The sequence below is a fragment of the Schistocerca nitens genome, chromosome 1, assembly GCF_023898315.1.
Source record: "Schistocerca nitens isolate TAMUIC-IGC-003100 chromosome 1, iqSchNite1.1, whole genome shotgun sequence".
Taxonomy (NCBI): Eukaryota; Metazoa; Arthropoda; class Insecta; order Orthoptera; family Acrididae; genus Schistocerca; species Schistocerca nitens.
The window spans coordinates 858,353,374-858,372,485 of NC_064614.1; the positions used below are offsets into that span (position 1 = coordinate 858,353,374).

The 19,112-nt window shown below is 40.7% G+C and overlaps 1 protein-coding gene across 1 annotated transcript in view; it reads left to right on the top strand.

Annotated features, from left to right (window-relative positions):
* The window catches only part of LOC126263492 (nodal modulator 3), a 172,565-nt gene that overhangs the window by 10,321 nt on the left and 143,132 nt on the right, over positions 1-19,112 (top strand). Inside the window, exons 2-4 of the mRNA XM_049960588.1 lie at positions 11,650-11,749; positions 11,824-11,952; positions 12,064-12,396. Coding sequence (XP_049816545.1) covers positions 11,650-11,749; positions 11,824-11,952; positions 12,064-12,396 — 562 coding nt within the window. The remainder of the gene's footprint in view (positions 1-11,649; positions 11,750-11,823; positions 11,953-12,063; positions 12,397-19,112) is intronic.

The window sequence follows — 19,112 nt, forward strand, 5'->3', positions numbered from 1 at the left end:
GTGTGTGTGTGCGTGTGTGCGCGCGCAGAACTACTCCGAAAGCTAGCACGTTTCTTTGGATGTATGCTTGTCAATGACTCAACACTTCTCCTTTTTTGTGCGTGATCACCTTTAATCCAGAAGTATTTGCATTCTATCAGAAGTTTCCTACAAAGTTAAGTTTTTTGTTACTTTTTAATATTAATATTGTATAAGTGCATTATCATATCATTAATTATTTTTATGCCTTAATTTTACCTTTAAAGAACAGAGAACAATTTTAATTGATTAATGCTTTGAAGAATGCTCTATTCTCTTCCTTCGAAAGTGGCAACATCTGTCGCATATCCCTGATCTTCCCAGTTTACAACTTGTTTTTAAATGTTTGGGATAGTTATACCATGTCCTTGATTATATACAGGGTGTTACAAAAAGGTACAGCCAAACTTACAGGAAACATTCCTCACACACAAAGAAAGAAAATATGTTATGTGGACATGTGTCCAGAAACGCTTACTTTCCATGTTAGAGCTCATTTTATTACTTCTCTTCAAATCACATTAGTCATGGAATGGAAACACACAGCAACAGCATGACTTCAAACACTTTGTTGCAGGAAATGTTCAAAACGTCCTCTGTTAGCGAGGATACATGCATCCACCCTCCGTCGCATGGAATCCCTGATGCGCTGATGCAGCTCTGAAGAATGGCGTATTGTATCACAGCCGTCCACAATACGAGCACGAAGAGTCTCTACATTTGGTACCGGGGTTGCGTAGACAAGAGCTTTCAAATGCCCCCATAAATGAAAGTCAAGAGGGTTGAGGTCAAGAGAGCGTGGAGGCCATGGAATTGGTCCGCCTCTACCAATCCATCGGTCACTGAATCTGTTGTTGAGAAGCGTACGAAACTTCGACTGAAATGTGCAGGAGCTCCCTCGTGCATGAACCACATGTTGTGTCGTACTTGTAAAGGCACATGTTCTAGCAGCACAGCTAGAGTATCCATTATGAAATCATAAGGTGCTCCATTGAGCGTAGGTGGAAGAAGATGGGCCCAATCAAGACATCACCAACAATGCCTGCCCAAACGTTCACAGAAAATCTGTGTTGATGACTTGATTGCACAATTGCGTGCGGATTCTCGTCAGCCCACACATGTTGATTGTGAAAATTTACAATTTGGTCACGTTGGAATGAAACCTCATCTGTAAAGAGTACATTTGCACTGAAATGAGGATTGACACATTGTTGGATGAACCATTCGCGAAGTGTACCCGTGGAGGCCAATCAGCTGCTGATAGTGATAGTGTCTGCACACACTGTACATGGTACGGAAACAACTGGTTCTCCCGTAGCACTCTCCATACAGTGACGTGGTCAACGTTACCTTGTACAGCAGCATCTTCTATGACGCTGACATTAGGCTTATCGTCAACTGCACGAAGAATTGCCTCGTCCATTGCAGGTGTCCTCATCGTTCTAGGTCTTCCCCAGTTGCGAGTCATAGGCTGGAATGTTCCGTGCTCCCTAAGACGCCAATCAAATGCTTTGAACGTCTTCCTGTTGGGACACCTTCATTCTGGAAATCTGTCTCGATAAAAACGTACCGCGCCACGGCTATTGCCCCGTGCTAATCCATACATCAAATGGGCATCTGCCAACTCCGCATTTGTAAACATTGCACTGACTGCAAAACCACGTTCGTGATGAACACTAACCTGTTGATCCTACATACTGATGTGCTTGATGCTAGTACTGTAGAGCAATGAGTCGCATGTCAACTCAAGCACCGAAGTCAACATTACCTTCCTTCAATTGGGCCAACTGGTGGTGAATTGAGGAAGTACAGTACATACTGACGAAACTAAAATGAGCTCTAAGCGTTTCCTGACACATGTCCACATAACATCTTTTCTTTATTTCTGTGTGAGGAATGTTTCCTGAATGTTGGGCCGTACCTTTTTGTAACACCCTGTATATTAGTGGTAACCCCGTACTTCCTTGGACCTTTTTACTGTGCACTTATGTGAACAATACTTCACTGTATTTTGGCTGGCAGGAGAGTTTTGATTATTGCAAAAAGCGCCTAAAAGTATTTTTACAGATCTGTACAATGTACAGAGGGACAATGGGAGACACCTCTGCCTGAAGTTGGGATAGCTGTTGGGAATCTGTGAAGTGTCAACAATGCCGCTAACACATCATTAGAGTTCAGTTGTTCATTCACAATCTGAAGGCACCTGAGTGTTGAACATGAATGTGAACCCAGGAGACCCTGATGCTGGCTTGCACGTTGAAGTCTTGTATTGGCAGCACTCTATGATGTGGTGTTGTCGGAAGATGGTCTGTTGTTCCATCTGTAGATGGTAGGCAGCAAGCGGCATGACATTCATTCAGTGAAGGCCATCATCTGGAGAACATCTTTGGCTAGTTTATAGACTGTGCTGGAGATCTAGGATTTAGATTCACTACAGTATCGTAATTATGGAATCAGGTGCTAGTGCTATGAATGCCATTAATCCCAGTGATAAACTGATGATAAGAGCTGGAGTACTTAAAGGGAGCTAGTGTGAGCCTGTGATGCCAATTTTGGTTCATAATAACCGAGTTTGTCCACCTTATTCTGCTACATCCACTTAACAGGCTGTTAACTACTGTGTCAGTCCCTCCTTTATGATCTGAATAAACATATACAGTTTCTTGCAATGTGCCTTACAAGCTAACGAATATGCTTGTCTCACTTACTTTGGTTTTTGGTCCTTTTTTTCGCTGCTGAATGCTTATTCCTTACTTGGCAGACAATGTCGTCGACCTGACACATTTGCAACATAATGACTCACTTCCTGCTTCCGCTTCTGTCTCTGGCAGACTTGAATATGCCCGAGGCAGCACGAGTGAGCTTTAAAAATTTTTTTCTGATTTTACCCCTTACTGTTTTGTGCCGTAACAAATGCCATCGTCTTCAACAGGCAAGGAATAACAAACCATAGCTTGCCTTTTCTGTCCTTTGCAACATCATATTGACCATGATGCCTTCTCCGTACAGAAGTAGTAACAATCAGATCCATCAAAATGAGTTTTGCTTCACATTATCTGTGAATGCAAAGAAGTTGTTGAAAAGGACTCTCTTTAAGTGGGATGCAAAAACTTACTAGTTTACATTTGCAGCTTAGCTTAAACAAAGCAAAAGTTAGAATCTTATATCTCACAGACTAAGAAAGATATTTTTTGAAAGTCTTTCTTTTGTTAATATATATATATATATATATATATATATATATATATATATATATATATATATATATATATATATATATATTCCATAAAATGGTCAAATATTAGATAACAACATTGAATATTATAAATAAATATTTCGAACAGTGGAAATCCAGCATGGAATAGCAATAATATTATGAAAATGATAGACTGCTGCTCACCATGAGGAGGAGGTGGTGAGTCGCAGATGGGCACAACAAAAAGACTCCTACGATTTGAACTTTTGTTGAAAAGGCCTTTTTCTAAAGTAGAAAACACACATACACACAAGCACAGCTCGCACATGATCACTGCCTCTGGCCACCGAAGTCAGACTGTGCACAGCAACTGCACCTGATGGAAAAAGGCAATCTATGGTAAGGAGGAGGCTAGGGCCAGGAGGTGAAGGGATAGAAAAGTAGGGGTGTGGGAAGGTGTAATGGTGCTTGTGGGAGAGTACAGGGATGTGGTGGGACATGGTAGGGCTGCTAGGAGCATTTGAAAGATTTGGGGGGGGGGGGGGGGTGGAAAGGAGAGAAATAGGGGAGGCATAAAAGACTGATAGGTGCATTGAATAGAATGATGATGTTTATAGTACTGGAATGGAAGCAGAGAAGGGGATTGGTGGCTGAAGAATGGGCAGTAGTGTATGTTAAGGCCAGGGGAGGGTTCCCACCTGTGCAATTCAGAAAAGCTGGTGCTGACAGGAAGGATCCTTCCTATCAGAATAAATATTTTGCACATATCTTTTCTTTAGGCTCAGTTTCCCTACCTGCATACTTGTCTTTATGTTACACGTAAGGTTTACCTTCACTTCCATGATGTTTCATTTCATCTCGAATTGATTCTACTTGTTTTTTATATCCATTGTTTGTACAAAATGCTCTCAAAAATAAGCAAAAATAAGACTGAAAACAACAAACTAAAGGCATAGTCAACAGAGTTTAATCCAAAGAATAAGGTTAGATTTTACAATGTAGACAAGACTCACAGTGAACTGTAAAAACTTGGTCACACTTAGCCCATTTTACATTTTAGTCTGAGCTCTGGGCCAGCACATACAGTCTCTCCTGCCACTTGCTGAATCTTGTTGCCACCACTGTCAATTCTCATGGCATTTAGCCTGGTTTTGATGTTATTGACAATGGTATTTAGATTTATTTTTTGGATTTCACTTATTTTTTAGAATTTTGACACTTAGCCCATTATTGATGTCCGGTCCAAGTTGTTATTGATTTGGCCATATAGCTATCATGTAGAAAGATGCTGAAGTAGCTGTTTGTCCCTCACCTAAAGCCATTCTCTGGTGTTTTTTTAAATCCATTGTTCCCAATATTCTTTCACTTAAACCAAACTACTGATATCCCTGGAACTCTTACATTGCAGTAGGGCTTCTTATATCACTCATGTGTTTATTTGTCCCGTGGCTGCGTAATATTATAACAAAGGATTTGTCCAATATATTACAAAAATATTTTCACATCTACACAAACTTGTCCAGTATTAAACAGAATGGGGTGGGTAATTGGCCGCAGACTTTTCTAATGAACCGTCCCAGAATTCACTTCAGTGACGTAGGAAAAATATGGAAAAACTAAGTCTGGTTGCTCTCCTTCCAAATGCAAATCATTTAGCTTAACACTGCCATATCTCAACCGTTTGTTTGTATAAGGAATGCTCAGTAATGTCATCATGAACGTACTACGAACAGATTACACCACGCACGAGATCTGTAAACAATTACATTACTAGAACATGAAGTACATTTATTACCTATAGAAAGATAAACACATGAACTCCTAGCAACACAGCTTCATCCATAACACTTCATTACTCTTTGTATGTCAGACTCACTTAATCAATTTGATGCATATGTAACAACTACATTTGTAACAAAGAAAACAGAAAACCAACAGCAGTAACAATCTTGTGTAAATACTCACACTGTAACAACAGTATACTCATTGTAAATAAAAATATGCATAACAATTTCACAAATCATTTGTATTTTTGTAAGCTAAATTGTTTACTTAAAATGTAAAACTGTTTCTCGAGTTGACATGTTTTTAAGTTACCTTCTCCAAGCTCTTGATGTATACTGGCAGTGCATTATAAATTTTGACACCAATGTCGCTCTGATGTCTTTGAGTACAAGTTTTTCTTGGCCACTCCACATAATGTGAAGCACAGTTGCAAGTATTATAGTCATAGATATTTGCAGTGCATAGCGGGAAGGGGGCATGTGCTCCCCCTGGAGTCTGGAATACAGAGATTTTATAAATTACAGAATTCTTATACACTTCTAGAAATGGATAATCATCAATTTTCTGGTGTAAAAAACATTTATTGTCACCTATAAAATTTAGTTTGACCAACTCATGTATATAAAAAGTGGCTATTAGAGTCTTGCTTCCCCTGGATACATTTTTGCAGGCTTCTGTGGTTGTATCTATGATAGTCACTGTTAGTTTTCATATCTCTGAGCTTAGCACTGATTATTGATGCACATTTGTACCAGTATGTGTATAAGGATGCTACTGTAAGTATAAACATTTTTCAAATAGGGTCTTGCAGTGTACCCCTGTAGCGCTGTGAGACATGATTCAAGTAGCTCTTTTCTGTAATGCAAAAATTTCTTTTAAATGAGCATAAGTTTTTCGAGAGAATACTACTCCACAAGCTACAAAAGATCAGAAGCACTGAAAATAAATATCAGTCAAACATCTTTTCTGGTGCAAACTTTTCAAATGATTCTCAGATTAAAACATGCTGAATGAAGCCTTTTGGAAAGTTACATCATATAGTCTTTCCAGTTTAAGTCTTTTCAACAGGTGTTCATAACAGATTGTGGATCATCGTCTTTCTAACATTTGATCCAAATGGTAGCAGGCTGTGACTCACCACACTGTGTATGGTGCAGATTGATTAGTGGCCCAACCATATTTGTTCCCCATAAAGCAATCTATTAGAATAATTGCCATATGTGTATTGACACCTGTGTGCCATAAAGATTTGAGTCATTATTATTATTATTAATTTCATCTTATAGCCTTTCTGAACATGCACTAATAGGTACATAAGTAATCACAAATTATTGTTTAAATTTGACTGCCAGACAGCAGAACTCAGTGTCATAACATGCAAGGCATCCAGACAAGTTTTAAATGCATGAAGTGATCAGTTCTTCAAAATATATTTTGTTGACTGTTCTCCACACCACAGTCACATGTAGCACTTTCACAAAAACGCCATTCAACATGAAAGCAGTCTTCCCAAAGAGTGTGGATGTCCTGTGTTGTAGCAAGAACAAATCCGATTTACGGAACACAGTACTTTATAGAGTCAACGTAAGATACAGAGAAGTACAGGTTCTGCGTAGCACTGAACACACTGAAATAACAACAGTAATACAAGTTACAGAATAGGACAAGCACTCATTTGTGATTGCTTAAATGATACTGTTTCTTTGGCGGCTAACCGCAGCCCACCAGGGGACAAACACAGATGGTCTCTATAAGCAACCTGTGAACTGTATTGACATGCACTCTTTGAAATCATGAAGCTACATAACTACTCCCATACAATTGGTGAGAAAACCACATACGTACTTAAAAACACTAGGCACAGAAAAATGCAGGGTACAGAAAAAATGCAGTAGTACTAAAAGAAATCACTAGTATTGGGAAAAAAAACAACTGGTACTGAAAAAAAGCACTGGTACCATGAAAAAAAAAAAGCACTGATCGCACAATGCACTGAGATTTTTAGTCACAGTAAACACCAATGACGGCACTAATGTCCATTTCACCGCCCGACGATGGCGGCTGCAGTATGTGGCTTGCACACACCGGTGAGTAGGGGAAAGTGATGAGGGAGTGTTTTGGTGCACTATCCCACCTTCGTGAGAGGCCATAGGGCAGAACTGGAGATGGCATCTCCACAGTGACATCCTCATTAAGGTCAGCAGGGGCATTGGAGATAAACGGAGTTGGCCGTGGCTGCAGCAGCATCAGGGGCAGAGACCCCGACAGTGATCTGCCAGGCAGTGACCCCTGCTGGGGCATGAATCGGACCATCTGCAATACAGGAACAGGATGCAGGGCGGGGGAGCGATGAGTGCTCCAGAACAGACGTCCCCCCCTCCCCCATGTGTGTGACCACAGCTGGTAGAAGTGACAGGCCATCCGCCCTTTAGGAGTGCATGCATCACACAGGTGTCGACCCCGGTGGCTCTTGATGGTGGCAGGAACTTAGTTCGCCCAGAGGCCAAAATCACAAGCCCAGACAGCTACGCCCTGCCAGAGCCATCGCAGAGCCACCAATGTCTGTGGATGTGGTGTCAGATGCAGCAGGCGAAGGAGGGTCCATGGTTGGCATCCACATAACAGCTCAGCCGCGCTCTTGTCCTCGGAAATGGTATGAACTCAAAAAATGGTCTAAAGCAGCTTCAGGGGACCTGTCAGATACATAATTCACATCTGAATTTTAAACATACGAACCATGCGTACAACCTCACCATTAGATTGACATTGAAAGATGGAGCTGTGAGATGGCGAACACCACTAGCCTGACAAACTGGTAGCCATTATCGGTAATCACGTTATATGGGAGTCCCTCAATTGCAAAAACCTTAGACAAGGCTAAAATAGTAGCTAATATGGATGTGAACAGATAACGTGCCGCATAGGGAAACTTGGAATAGACATCCATTAGAATAACCTGATATTGGTTTAGAAAGAGCCCAGCAAATTCAACGTGTATGTGCTCCCATGTGCACAGCAGCATCAGCCAGGGTGAAAAAGACACCCATGGAGCTGTCTGCTGCTGAACAAAGTGAGTGCAAGCAGCATTAAGCTGCATAATGTCCCTTTCTATACCCGACCAATACCCATGCTGGCAGACCAAAGCTTTGGTGCGAGAGTTCCCCCAATGACCGACATGCAGAAGCTGCAGTACATTACGGCTTAATGAAGTGGTAATCATAATCTGGGGAGCAGCATCCTACGTAGCTAACGAAAGAACCCCATCAAATACAGAAAGGTAATGCTGGAGGGAGAAGCAATTTTCTAAGGATCCGAGGCATGGCCAAGGGGTTTTTCCAGTCACCCGTGATGCACTAAAGAGAGGACAGGACTAAGTATATGATCCATGGTGTAGGGCGATGCTATCATGGCACTTGTGATGGGAAAACCATTGACTACGTTCAAGTTCTCAGTATATGAACAGAAACAAAACAACTCACCCTGATCAAATGCTGGGTCCAGCCCAATCAGAAAGTAAGATAGGCATTGGCATTGGCGCGTTGCGCTGTCTGCCAGTAATGGATCTGATAATGGAAACGGGAGAGGTAGAGTGTCCACTGCTGCAAATGATGCACTGCCTTGTCTGGCATGGAAGCCGAAGGCTTAAGAAGAGCAATCAACGGCTTGTGATCCATGATTAAATGGAACTTAGAATTATATAAGATGATGTGAAATTTCTTAAGGGAAAACACAATTGCTAAAGCCTCCTTTTCAAACTGACAATACCAATGCTTAGAAGCATAAGCAGTGGGTCATCCAGACCCATCTACTTATGTTTGCACCAACATTGTGCCAAGACCATACTGAGAGGCATCTGTAGCCAACACGAATACTGACCCGGCTGAAAAGTGGCCTGACACGGGGCAGATTGAAACTTTTATTAAGCAAAGTGAATGATTGGTTACAAGCTGGGGACCAGAAAAAAGACAAATTTTTACGTAAAAGTGCATGCCCTGTCCTGAGCAACAGTGGACGCATCCTGTAAAAACATTTGGTAATACGCAACTTTATCTAGAAATGCATGCAGTTCCTTAATGGAGTTCGGCAGTGGCAAAGCCGTGACACAATGGTACAATACATCCTTGTCCAAGAAACCTCAAAACCTAGGTATTCAATTGATGGCTGGAAAATTGGGATTTGACAAGATTGCACTTGAAACCCACAAACTGCAGTACAAAACAACTGTTGGTGATTGCTAAGGTGGCCTTCCGTGGAAGAACCCGAAACAACAATATTGTTGAGGTAATTGATGCAGCTGGGTACAGAGGCTGTCAACTGTTCTAAAAATATTAAAAAAATTGCAGGCATGCTAGTGGCACCGGAATCCAAGCCTTGATATTGGTATAGGCTGAAAGCTGTATTGACAATGAGGAGGCACCTAGTGGAGGTACGCTTCCAAAAAATCAATCTTGGAAAACTACTGACTGCCTAATAATTTTGCGAGTAACTTGTCAGGGTGGGGCAAAGGGTATGTATCTATCACGGACTGTGCATTAATCATGACACTGAAGTCGTCACAACGGCAAAGCTTAGCCATTGGCTTTGTAACGATGACTAGTGGTGTAGCCCATTCACTGGAAGAAATTGACTGAATGACATTGAGCAACATTAACGGTCTAATTTGGCCTTGACGACAGCGTAGCGCAATGCAATAGGCACCTACCCACCCAGAAAAAACAAGGGCAGGTGGGCTCTTTCATGGTAATGTGGGCTGAAAACCGATAGCACAGCTGAGCCCAGAGCAAAACTGTGACAGAAACTCAGTGCAGAGGGACTCCAGTTGCTGATGTGGAACTTGATCTGACGTAAAATTTACCCCTATGGCAATGTAGAAACCAAAAGCATTAAACACATATAACCGAAACAGGTCTGAGTTACACACCAATGCAGTGCAGTCTTTCTTTCAACACTTGTTGCAAACAGCCCAATGTTTAGGGCATGTAGCATGTTCCTGTTCGACAAAGCAGTACAGGCAAGACAGAAGAGGGGCATGGAGCTGCTGTTGTGATGCAGCCTACTCTGCTGTGTCCATCTTAGGTCATACTGCAGTAAAGACTACCCCGTCATCCTGAATACTTGTAGCTTGCCTAACGTGGGTTGACTGAACAACATCCGATACCTCCCCCCACGCAACAGTCTGATCATCTGCAGCTTGTGACACTTCAAAGGACTGTACTATATTGAGCACATCCGTAAGCGTTGGATTGAAGTGCTTTTTCTCGAACTTCTTTATCCAGGGCAAGATGAGTAATATCATGCACCATGTGATAAGTGTAGGATTCGTGATCGCTATTAGTGACAAATTTATAATGACAGTTCAACCCGTGTAATTCTGTAGCACAGGCTAGATTGATTTGGTTGTTTCTGACAATAGTATAACTGTACACTCATTGCAGTGACATGCCTTCTGTCACAGTAACAGGTTGAGAGAAGTTCGCACATTTCATCAAATGATAAGCTGGCTAGTTCTCGCTCGACAAAAGCCAGGAAAGAAAGAAAGCCTCACACAGGTCTGCATCGCCCATGCAAAAAAACCTAGAAATGTTGGCGTAACTGTGTCTTATTGGAGTGTCCGTCTTCAGCCAATTCATCATTTGCTAGAAAGGGCAATGGTTGCACTGCTGGAAGAGTAACCCGCCACGAACACGCAGATGCCACTTGATTGAGAGCGGTAGTGAGAGCATCCTGTTCTTCCGCAAATGCTTGCTGCTGGGCAGTGAGGCACTGGAGTATTTCATCCAATGATATGTTTGTCAGCTGACTTAGCACTGACACTAACAAGCAGAGAAAACCTAACCCACACTCGTCACCAAGTTTGTTATAGCAGTAAAAAACATGATTTATGGAACATAGTGCTTTATTGAACCAACATAGGATACAATGAAGTCCGGTTGCATGTAGCACTGAACACACTGAATGGACAACAATAATACAGGTTAAAGAATAGGCCTAGCGCTCACTTAAACAATACTGTTTCTTTGATGGATCACCAGAGCACACCAGGGGACTGACTCAGGTGGCCCCTATAAGTGGGCCTGTGAACTGTATGGACACGTGATCTCTGAAATTGTGCAAGTCATGAGTGAGGGTACATCATCCTGCCCTGTCTATCCTCACTAAGGTGTAGTAATTTTTTCTAATTATGTTGACTGGAATTACTTTTGTTCATTTCTAAGGCTCCTGAATGACATTATTCTCATCTTTACAAGCTTATTGAAATTTCTGAATCATGTATTTCAGTTACACAATCAGATATAACTGTGAAACAAGGCAGTACAGATGTCTTCCAGTAAAAAAGTACATTTCTAAACTAGTTTTTGTTTCATATTTCCTGCTTATCTTGAATACAAAGAAAACTGATGTTTGTTGCATTATTTAAATGTGATTTATTGTTCTATATTGGGTTAAAACACACATTTTTCTTTTCTCTTTCACAAATTACTTTATTATCATTTTATGTTTCATTTGATGTGTCAAGCAATTATCAACCAAAACCTAGAAGTGTAAAACAGTGATTATTTTGTGCCAAATTAGAGTCTGCTTGGTACATTAATCGTATGACAGTGTTGTGTGTAATAACTTCAAATACACTTCCTTTCTTTTCTTTTCAGGTACACAAAACAGGGAAGTCTGAAAGATCAGACAGATTGTGCACCAAATAATGGTTATTATTTCCTACCACTGTATGACAAAGGAGAATATGTCCTTAAAGTAATGAACTATCTTTCTTCAGTTTACTATTTTTATCAGTGAATAATTGCTGCTACTAACAGAAACTTTTTCAGATACATCCACCAGCAGGTTGGACATTTGAACCAGAAGTAGTTTCATTGAATGTGGATGGAACAACAGATGCCTGCAGCAAAGGGCAAGATATCAATTTTATATTCAAAGGGTTTGCAATATCAGGCAAGGTATGCTATTTATTATTTGCAAAACAGTTGGAAATCAGTCCACATTATTTTTGACTGTTATTAGTGTAAATATTTAATTTAGTTTGTATTTTGACTTGGTTTTAATTTCAGGTTGTCAGTGCAGGTGCCCGCCAAGGTCCCAAGGGAGTGAAAGTTGCACTTTCACTCGAGGGACAGTCTGCTGCTCCTCATTTGTATGAAACAAGCACAGGTGATGATGGTAGTTTCCAGTTTACTCCAGTTCTTCCAGGCCAGTACATTATAAAGGCCTCACACCCAAAATGGAAAATGGTGCAAGACATTGTACAAGTTCAAGTTACCAAGGGAAATGCAGATGTTGGTGACAGAAGTCTTGTTGTAGCTGGATATGATGTCTCTGGTTCAGTCACGAGTGATGATGAACCAATTAAAGGAGTTAGCTTTGTTCTGTTTCACACAGAAGAGGTAAATCTGAATTGTAGTTTAAGCAGCAAATTTTTGAAAATTAATACTTTATATAGAAATAAAGGTGAAATGAGAATGAGACCAAAAGGAGCACGCAGAAGTACATACTTTGGAAGAAAATCTGCCCTGAATGAAAAGCAAAATTGGTTAGTGAAAAGACGGAATTAATTTAAAATGAGCTTATTTTATACAAAAGAAGTTTTGCCTTATCCTCATATTGATTTCTATATACTGTAGAAACAATTTGTCCTTCTCTTCAGTATCTAGGTGCAAATTTTACTTTTCAGCAGATGTTTAGGGTGATGCATCTTTTCCCTGTTCCTTCTTTCTACTGCCTGTCTTGCTGACTGTGTTTTCCATCAAAAGTATATTTCCATTCATAAATACATTAAATTCACACTCATTTGATCTATGACAAAATGAGTGACGAAGTGAGAAATAAATATTGTTACATCATCGTCATAAACATCATCGTCATCATCATAATCATCATCTTCATCTTCTTCTGAAACATCCAAGTCCAGGTTGGGTCTGTTTGTGTAGAATATGTCTTTCTGTCCTCCGTGTTTCTCTCTTCACCGTGTCCCAGTCTTCTCCTCTCTTCGTCACACAGTTCTTCACTCTAACAGTCCATATGTCTCTCGGTCTTCTTCTCAGTCTCTTGCCTCCTATTTTCACGTCAAGGGACTGTCACAGTATCCTGCCAACTCCCATTCTTTTAACATGCCCGCACCATCTTAACCTTTTTGTAGTCTCCTGTATGGGATTCTCTTTCACTATTTCCTTCACGGACTCATTCCTTATGCTATCCTTTCTAGTAATTCCTGTGAGTGTTGGGGTGTAACACACTCAGTACAACATTTGCTAACTTTTTGATGGTACATCTGTCTCAGTCCAGGCTTCTTACATTCTATAGAAAACCACAGGCTTGCCGTCTCCTTTTATTTGCATCCTTGTCTTCTATTATGCTTCCCAGGTACCTGAAGTTTCCCACTTTCTTTATACTTGCCCTCTAATACTTAAATTCACTGCTGCTGTCCCCATATTACAGATTGTCACAATCACTTTACACTTCTTTGCATTAAATTTCAATCCATAATGTCCCACCACTTCTCCATGTCCCCACACCTACATTATGTGATCAAAAGAATCCAGACACGTGGCTGAAAATGACTTAAAAGTTCGTGGCGCCCTCCATCGGTAATTTTGGAATTCAGTATGGTGTTGGCCTGCCCTTATCCTTGATGACAGCTTCCACTCTCGCAAACATATGTTCAGTCAGGTGCTGGAAGGTTTCTTGGGGAATGGAAGCCCATTCTTCACAGAGTGCTGCACTGAGGAGAGGTATTGATGTCAGTCGGTGAAGCCTGGCACGAAGTCAGCATTCCAAAACATCCCAAAGGTGTTCTCGTATAACCACTCCGCCACAGGCCATGCATTATGAACAGGTGCTCAATCGTGTTGAAAAATGCAGTAGCCATCCCCGAATTGCCCTACAACAGTGGGAAGCAAGAAGGTGTTTAAAACATCAGTGTAGGCCTGTGCTGTGATAGTGCCACTCAAAACAACAAGGAGTGCAAGCCCCCTCCATGAAAAACACAACCACTTCATAACACTATCACCTCTGAATTTTACTGTTGGTACTACACCCACTAGCAGATGACATTCACTGGGCATTCGTCATACCCACACCCTGCCATTGGATCGCCACATTGTGTACCGTGGTTCGTCACTCCACATGTTTTTCCACTGTTCAGTCGTCCAATGATTATGCTCTTTACACCAAGCAAGGCATCATTTGGCATTTACTGCCATGATGTGTGGCTTATGAGCAGCCGGTCGACCATGAAATACAAGTTTTCTCACCTCCCACGTAACTGTCAGTGGATCCTGATGCAGTTTGGGATTCCTGATGCAGTTTGGGATTCCTGTGTGATGGTCTGGATAGATGTCTGCCTGTTACACATTACGACCTCCTTCAATTGCCTGTGGTTTCTTGTCAGTCAACAGACGAGGTCGGTGTGTGTACACTTTTGTGCTGTATGTGTCTCTTTATGTTTCCACTTCACTGTCACATCGGGAACAGTAGACCTAGGGATGTTTAAGATTGTGGAAATCTCACTTACAGTTCCGCAGAGCACTCTAGTCCACTCTCGCACGATGCCTAATGACTACTGAGGTCGCTAATGGAGTACCTAGCAGTAGGTGGCAGCACAATGTACGTAATATGATAAAGTATGTTTTTGGAGGTGTTCAGATACTTTTGATCACTTAGTGTGTAAGTCATCTGCAAATGCCATTTTTTTCATATTTTCATCTCCTAATCACACTACCAGGTCTCTCATTATCCCATCCATAATGGTGATGAAAAGTAGAAGAGTGGATAGTGCACTCCCTTGCTTCAGTCTGTTTTTATGTTCAAACCATTCGATGTTCTCTCCTCCTACTTTTACGCAACTCACACTTCCTTGATGCATTTCCTTTATTCTTTGGGCCTCAAATTCCTGTTTTCTGGAGTGATTTCCATATCTTGCTTCTTTTCACATTATCATGTGCCTACTCAGTTTCTAGGAACACTATTACTAAACTTTTGCCATATTCTTAGTTTATCTCTTGTAGCTGCCTTACACTACAAATTAGATCCACTGCAGATTTTTCTTGTCAGAGTCTTATTGTTCCTCTCTCCCCTCCTCCTGCAAATTTTCCTTACTCGCTTTTTCCAGAATCTTTTTAAATACTGGCTGCATGACACATGAAAGTAACTCTCCTATAAATTTCATGTAGTTTGTTGCAGCCCTTCTTAAAAATTGACACTATAATTTCATTTTTCCAGTCATCAGGTATCCTCCTCCTTTCGTTCTATTCTGTTCTCATGACCTAATAGAGCCACTGCACTCCAACAATGTCACTGGTCTCACTACATATGGTCCACGTAATTCTCCTTTCATGGTCTTTATTGCTTCTTTCCAGCTTGGGTCCATCTCAGTATCCTCTACATTCCCTGGCTTCTCATTTCCCTCATCAGTATTTCCGTTGGGATTTAGTAACTCTTCAAAATGTCCTTTTCACATCTCCTCAATTTCTTGTACCTTCTCAATTATGCCAGAAAACCAGATGATGGGTCTGTGCCCTCTGAATGATCATATACTACATGTTATTACTTATCCATGGCTTTGGTCATCCACTTACCTTGGGAGTGATGAGCTCCAAATATTTTTCCTTTTCTCAGGATTAAATAGCAAGAGGGTCACCATAGTTAAGATCCCTACTATCTGCCATAGTTCTGTATAAGGAAGTCATAGCTTCTTAGTTCCAAATTTTGTTCCATTACTGGTCACCTAGTTGGTAGGGGTTTGACTGTTGAGTTCTGTTACAGTTTTGCCTCTCTTGTTGCTGCACTTTTTGGATGTTGTTCCTTGCCCTTCTCCATTGAGTAACCATTTGGTGGGGTGTTATCTTCTCTGGCAACATAGACCACAAGTTACTCAGTGGTGTTGTAGCCCTGTACCCTAGGAACAACTCTGCGAGGATGGCCCCAGTGACTCCCATGTTTCACAGTGTTGAAGGTCAGCAAGAGCCATGGTAGATATTGGTCCCAACCATACTGATCTTTGCTGTTGCAAGCTTTTAATGCTAAATGCAAGTTTTTATCAACCCTTTCCACATATGAGGTGTTTGGGTAGTACGGAGTTATGCACCGTGCCTAGGTTTATTCAAAAATTTGTATTTAAATGCTTTCGAAGCAAAACATGATTCATTGTCCATAACTAGTGTTATGTAGGACCGCATGTGGTAAATATTTTTTTCAGTGTGTATATAACTGATTTGGTGCTAACTGTCCTCAGGGACAAGAACCACATGGAATTGAAAATGTGTCTACTCAAACCAAGACGTAACAATTCCCTTCCTTAGATTTAGGTAAAAGTTCTACAAAATCAACATAAAGCTTATCAAACACATTTTCAGCAGGTTTAGATGGTAGCAACCTATTTTATTGTTCTGTGCTGGCTTACTTTCTGCATGTGTCCTACACACTGAAATTCTGGTCTTAATGTTGAGGAGGTGTTGAATAGGATTGGGGAGAAGAGAAGTTTGTGGCACAACTTGACTAGAAGAAGGGGTCGGTTGGTAGGACATGTTCTGAGGCATCAAGGGATCACCAATTTAGTATTGGAGGGCAGCGTGGAGGGTAAAAATCGTAGAGGAAGACCAAGAGATGAATACAGCAAGCAGATTCAGAAGGATGTAGGTTGCAGTAGGTACTGGGAGATGAAGAAGCTTGCACAGGATAGATTAGCATGGAGAGCTGCATCAAACCAGTCTCAGGACTGAAGACCACACCAACAACAACAACAACAATGTTGGTGTCTGTATTGCACCATACAAAGTTATGGATTTTATTTTTAGTCTTAAATATTCTTAAGTGGCGTCCTACTGGGGCTCGTGTAGTTTGTATGGTACTAATTCGTGTAGGACTCCTGTTTTGGCCTTCTTGTTATAGTGTGCAGTACAACACAACATTCCCTGTTTCATTGATTATGGTGTAATATTTTCTCCCTTTTGTAGTCTTTCTGTGATATCATAAATGTAGCTATTGTTATCCTAATATTCTCCTTTGAATAGTTATGGTTTATCAATGAGAATTGCGTTAATGGTGTGTGGCAGTTGTTCCATTTCCCCCAAGACAGTTTCGAACATGTTACTCAAGGTATCAGCATTTACATTATTGTTTCCCATAATGTTAGCTACCTCAAAATTAAAGGCTAATATCGTCATAGTCCATTTGGGAACGTGCCCAGTTTTTCGTAGCTTCCCCAGTACTCAATCCAATGCTTTTCCATCAATGTTTAAGTAGAAGTGTGTGTGCTCCAAATAAAATCTGAACTTTTCTAAGCCAAAGAGAACTGCTAATGGTTCGATTTCATACAATGGACATTTCTTCCTCAATTCATTGAGAGTTCTCAATGCATGCACTATAGGTTATCATCATTCCTCCCCTTCTTGTAACATCACTGCCCTTACCGCCAGCATGGAAGCTTCTGTCTGCAGTACAAATTGTTTGGTAAAATAAGGCATTGCCAACATGAGAACTGTGCTTGGCACATGTTTTAAGGCCTTGAAGGCTTCTTGTTGTGCTTTTGTTCATTTTCCTCAGTTCACTGAGTGGGCGGCTCCTTGTGCAAATCTGTGGTTGAATCTCATAAAGAAATTCACCTTTCTTATGAATTTGGTTATTCCTTTGCTGTTTGGTTCTACCCTCCCCAGGCCAATGATCACTTCTTCCAGTGCTACCACATGACCTAAAAACTGTATTGCAGCACAGGTTACATTATTTTCTCCAGATTAACCATAAGTTCTGCCTTTCTAAGGCACATGAACACTTCGGCTAATGTCAACAATGTTTGTCCATATTCTTGCTGTAAATTATGAGGTCATCCAAATAATTATAAACGTACACACACATAATATCAGAAAATATTTGATATATAAACTGCAAGATAAACTTAAAGGAACACTATTAAATTCATAAATATTCCAGTCTGAAGTAAATGTTGCCAGTGATCTAGATTTTTTGGCCAAGGGTATCTGATTATAGTCTTCGTGTAGTTCAAGGGTAGGGAAGATCTTTGCTTCCTTGAATCACTCAAAACTTAAATTTAAATGAGATAGAGGCACCAACCATAGACTGATCTTTTTATTTAACTCTCTGTAATCTAATACTGGTCCGTGCTCCCCATTGGATTTTGTTACAGTGAAAATAGGTGCCACATGTTGAGACTTCCCGATGGACATATTATCGTTTTTATGTAACATGTCCTCTATTAGTTGTTGCAGAATTTTTATCCCAGGGGGTGAGTCGATAACGTAGCTTGCACACCAGAATATTATCTGTAAATTATATCATGTATTCCACTAATGAGCTCCTCCCCAACTCAGAAGTCGATACATCCCTAAACTTCTGGCAAATAGTCTTAATTTGTTGCTTGTCTTCCTTGCCAGGATCACTTAATGGACCATGACTACATTTAACTGAGCTGTCAATTTGAGCTACTTGTTACCTGTTATTCCTACATATTATGTTAGGTTCGCCCTTATAAATACAGAATGATGTTACATTGTCATATTTTAATTTAAAGTAAAGTCTTTTTCCTGCCCAATCCAAAATCAACCCTACCTGACAATAAAATCAGATCCTGGTATACATGGGATAACCAAGCTTTATATCATTTTTACCTCAAACTTCCACTCTGATTTTAGCAGAATCTTCTCCAATCACTCAAATCGTGGTATTGTTTGCAGCCATATATTTCTCCTGTCCCTCTGTAATGTTAGGCCATTTACAATGGGCCTAGTGTTGCATGATCCATTGCTGATCAGTCACATTCTTGAATCTAATAATGTATGAACGGGTTCCTCATTAATCAGAATACAAGTAAAGTGTAACTTACTTGCGTCTCTAGGGGTAATTACTTGAATTCAAGGTTGCAGGAGATGCCCTCATGTTTTGTCTTTTATTATAGGGTTTCCACACCTTGATAAATCCTTCTTTTACAGAATTTTGTTGCTTGTACAGTTTTGTTGAAAGTGCCCTTCCTTTCCACAACACCAGCATTGTGTGGCTGTTCCCCACTGTCATTTAAATTCCGACTGCCGTTGCCTCTTCATACATTCACAGCTCTGAGCAATATGGCTGCTGTGACTGCACACTGTGTTTT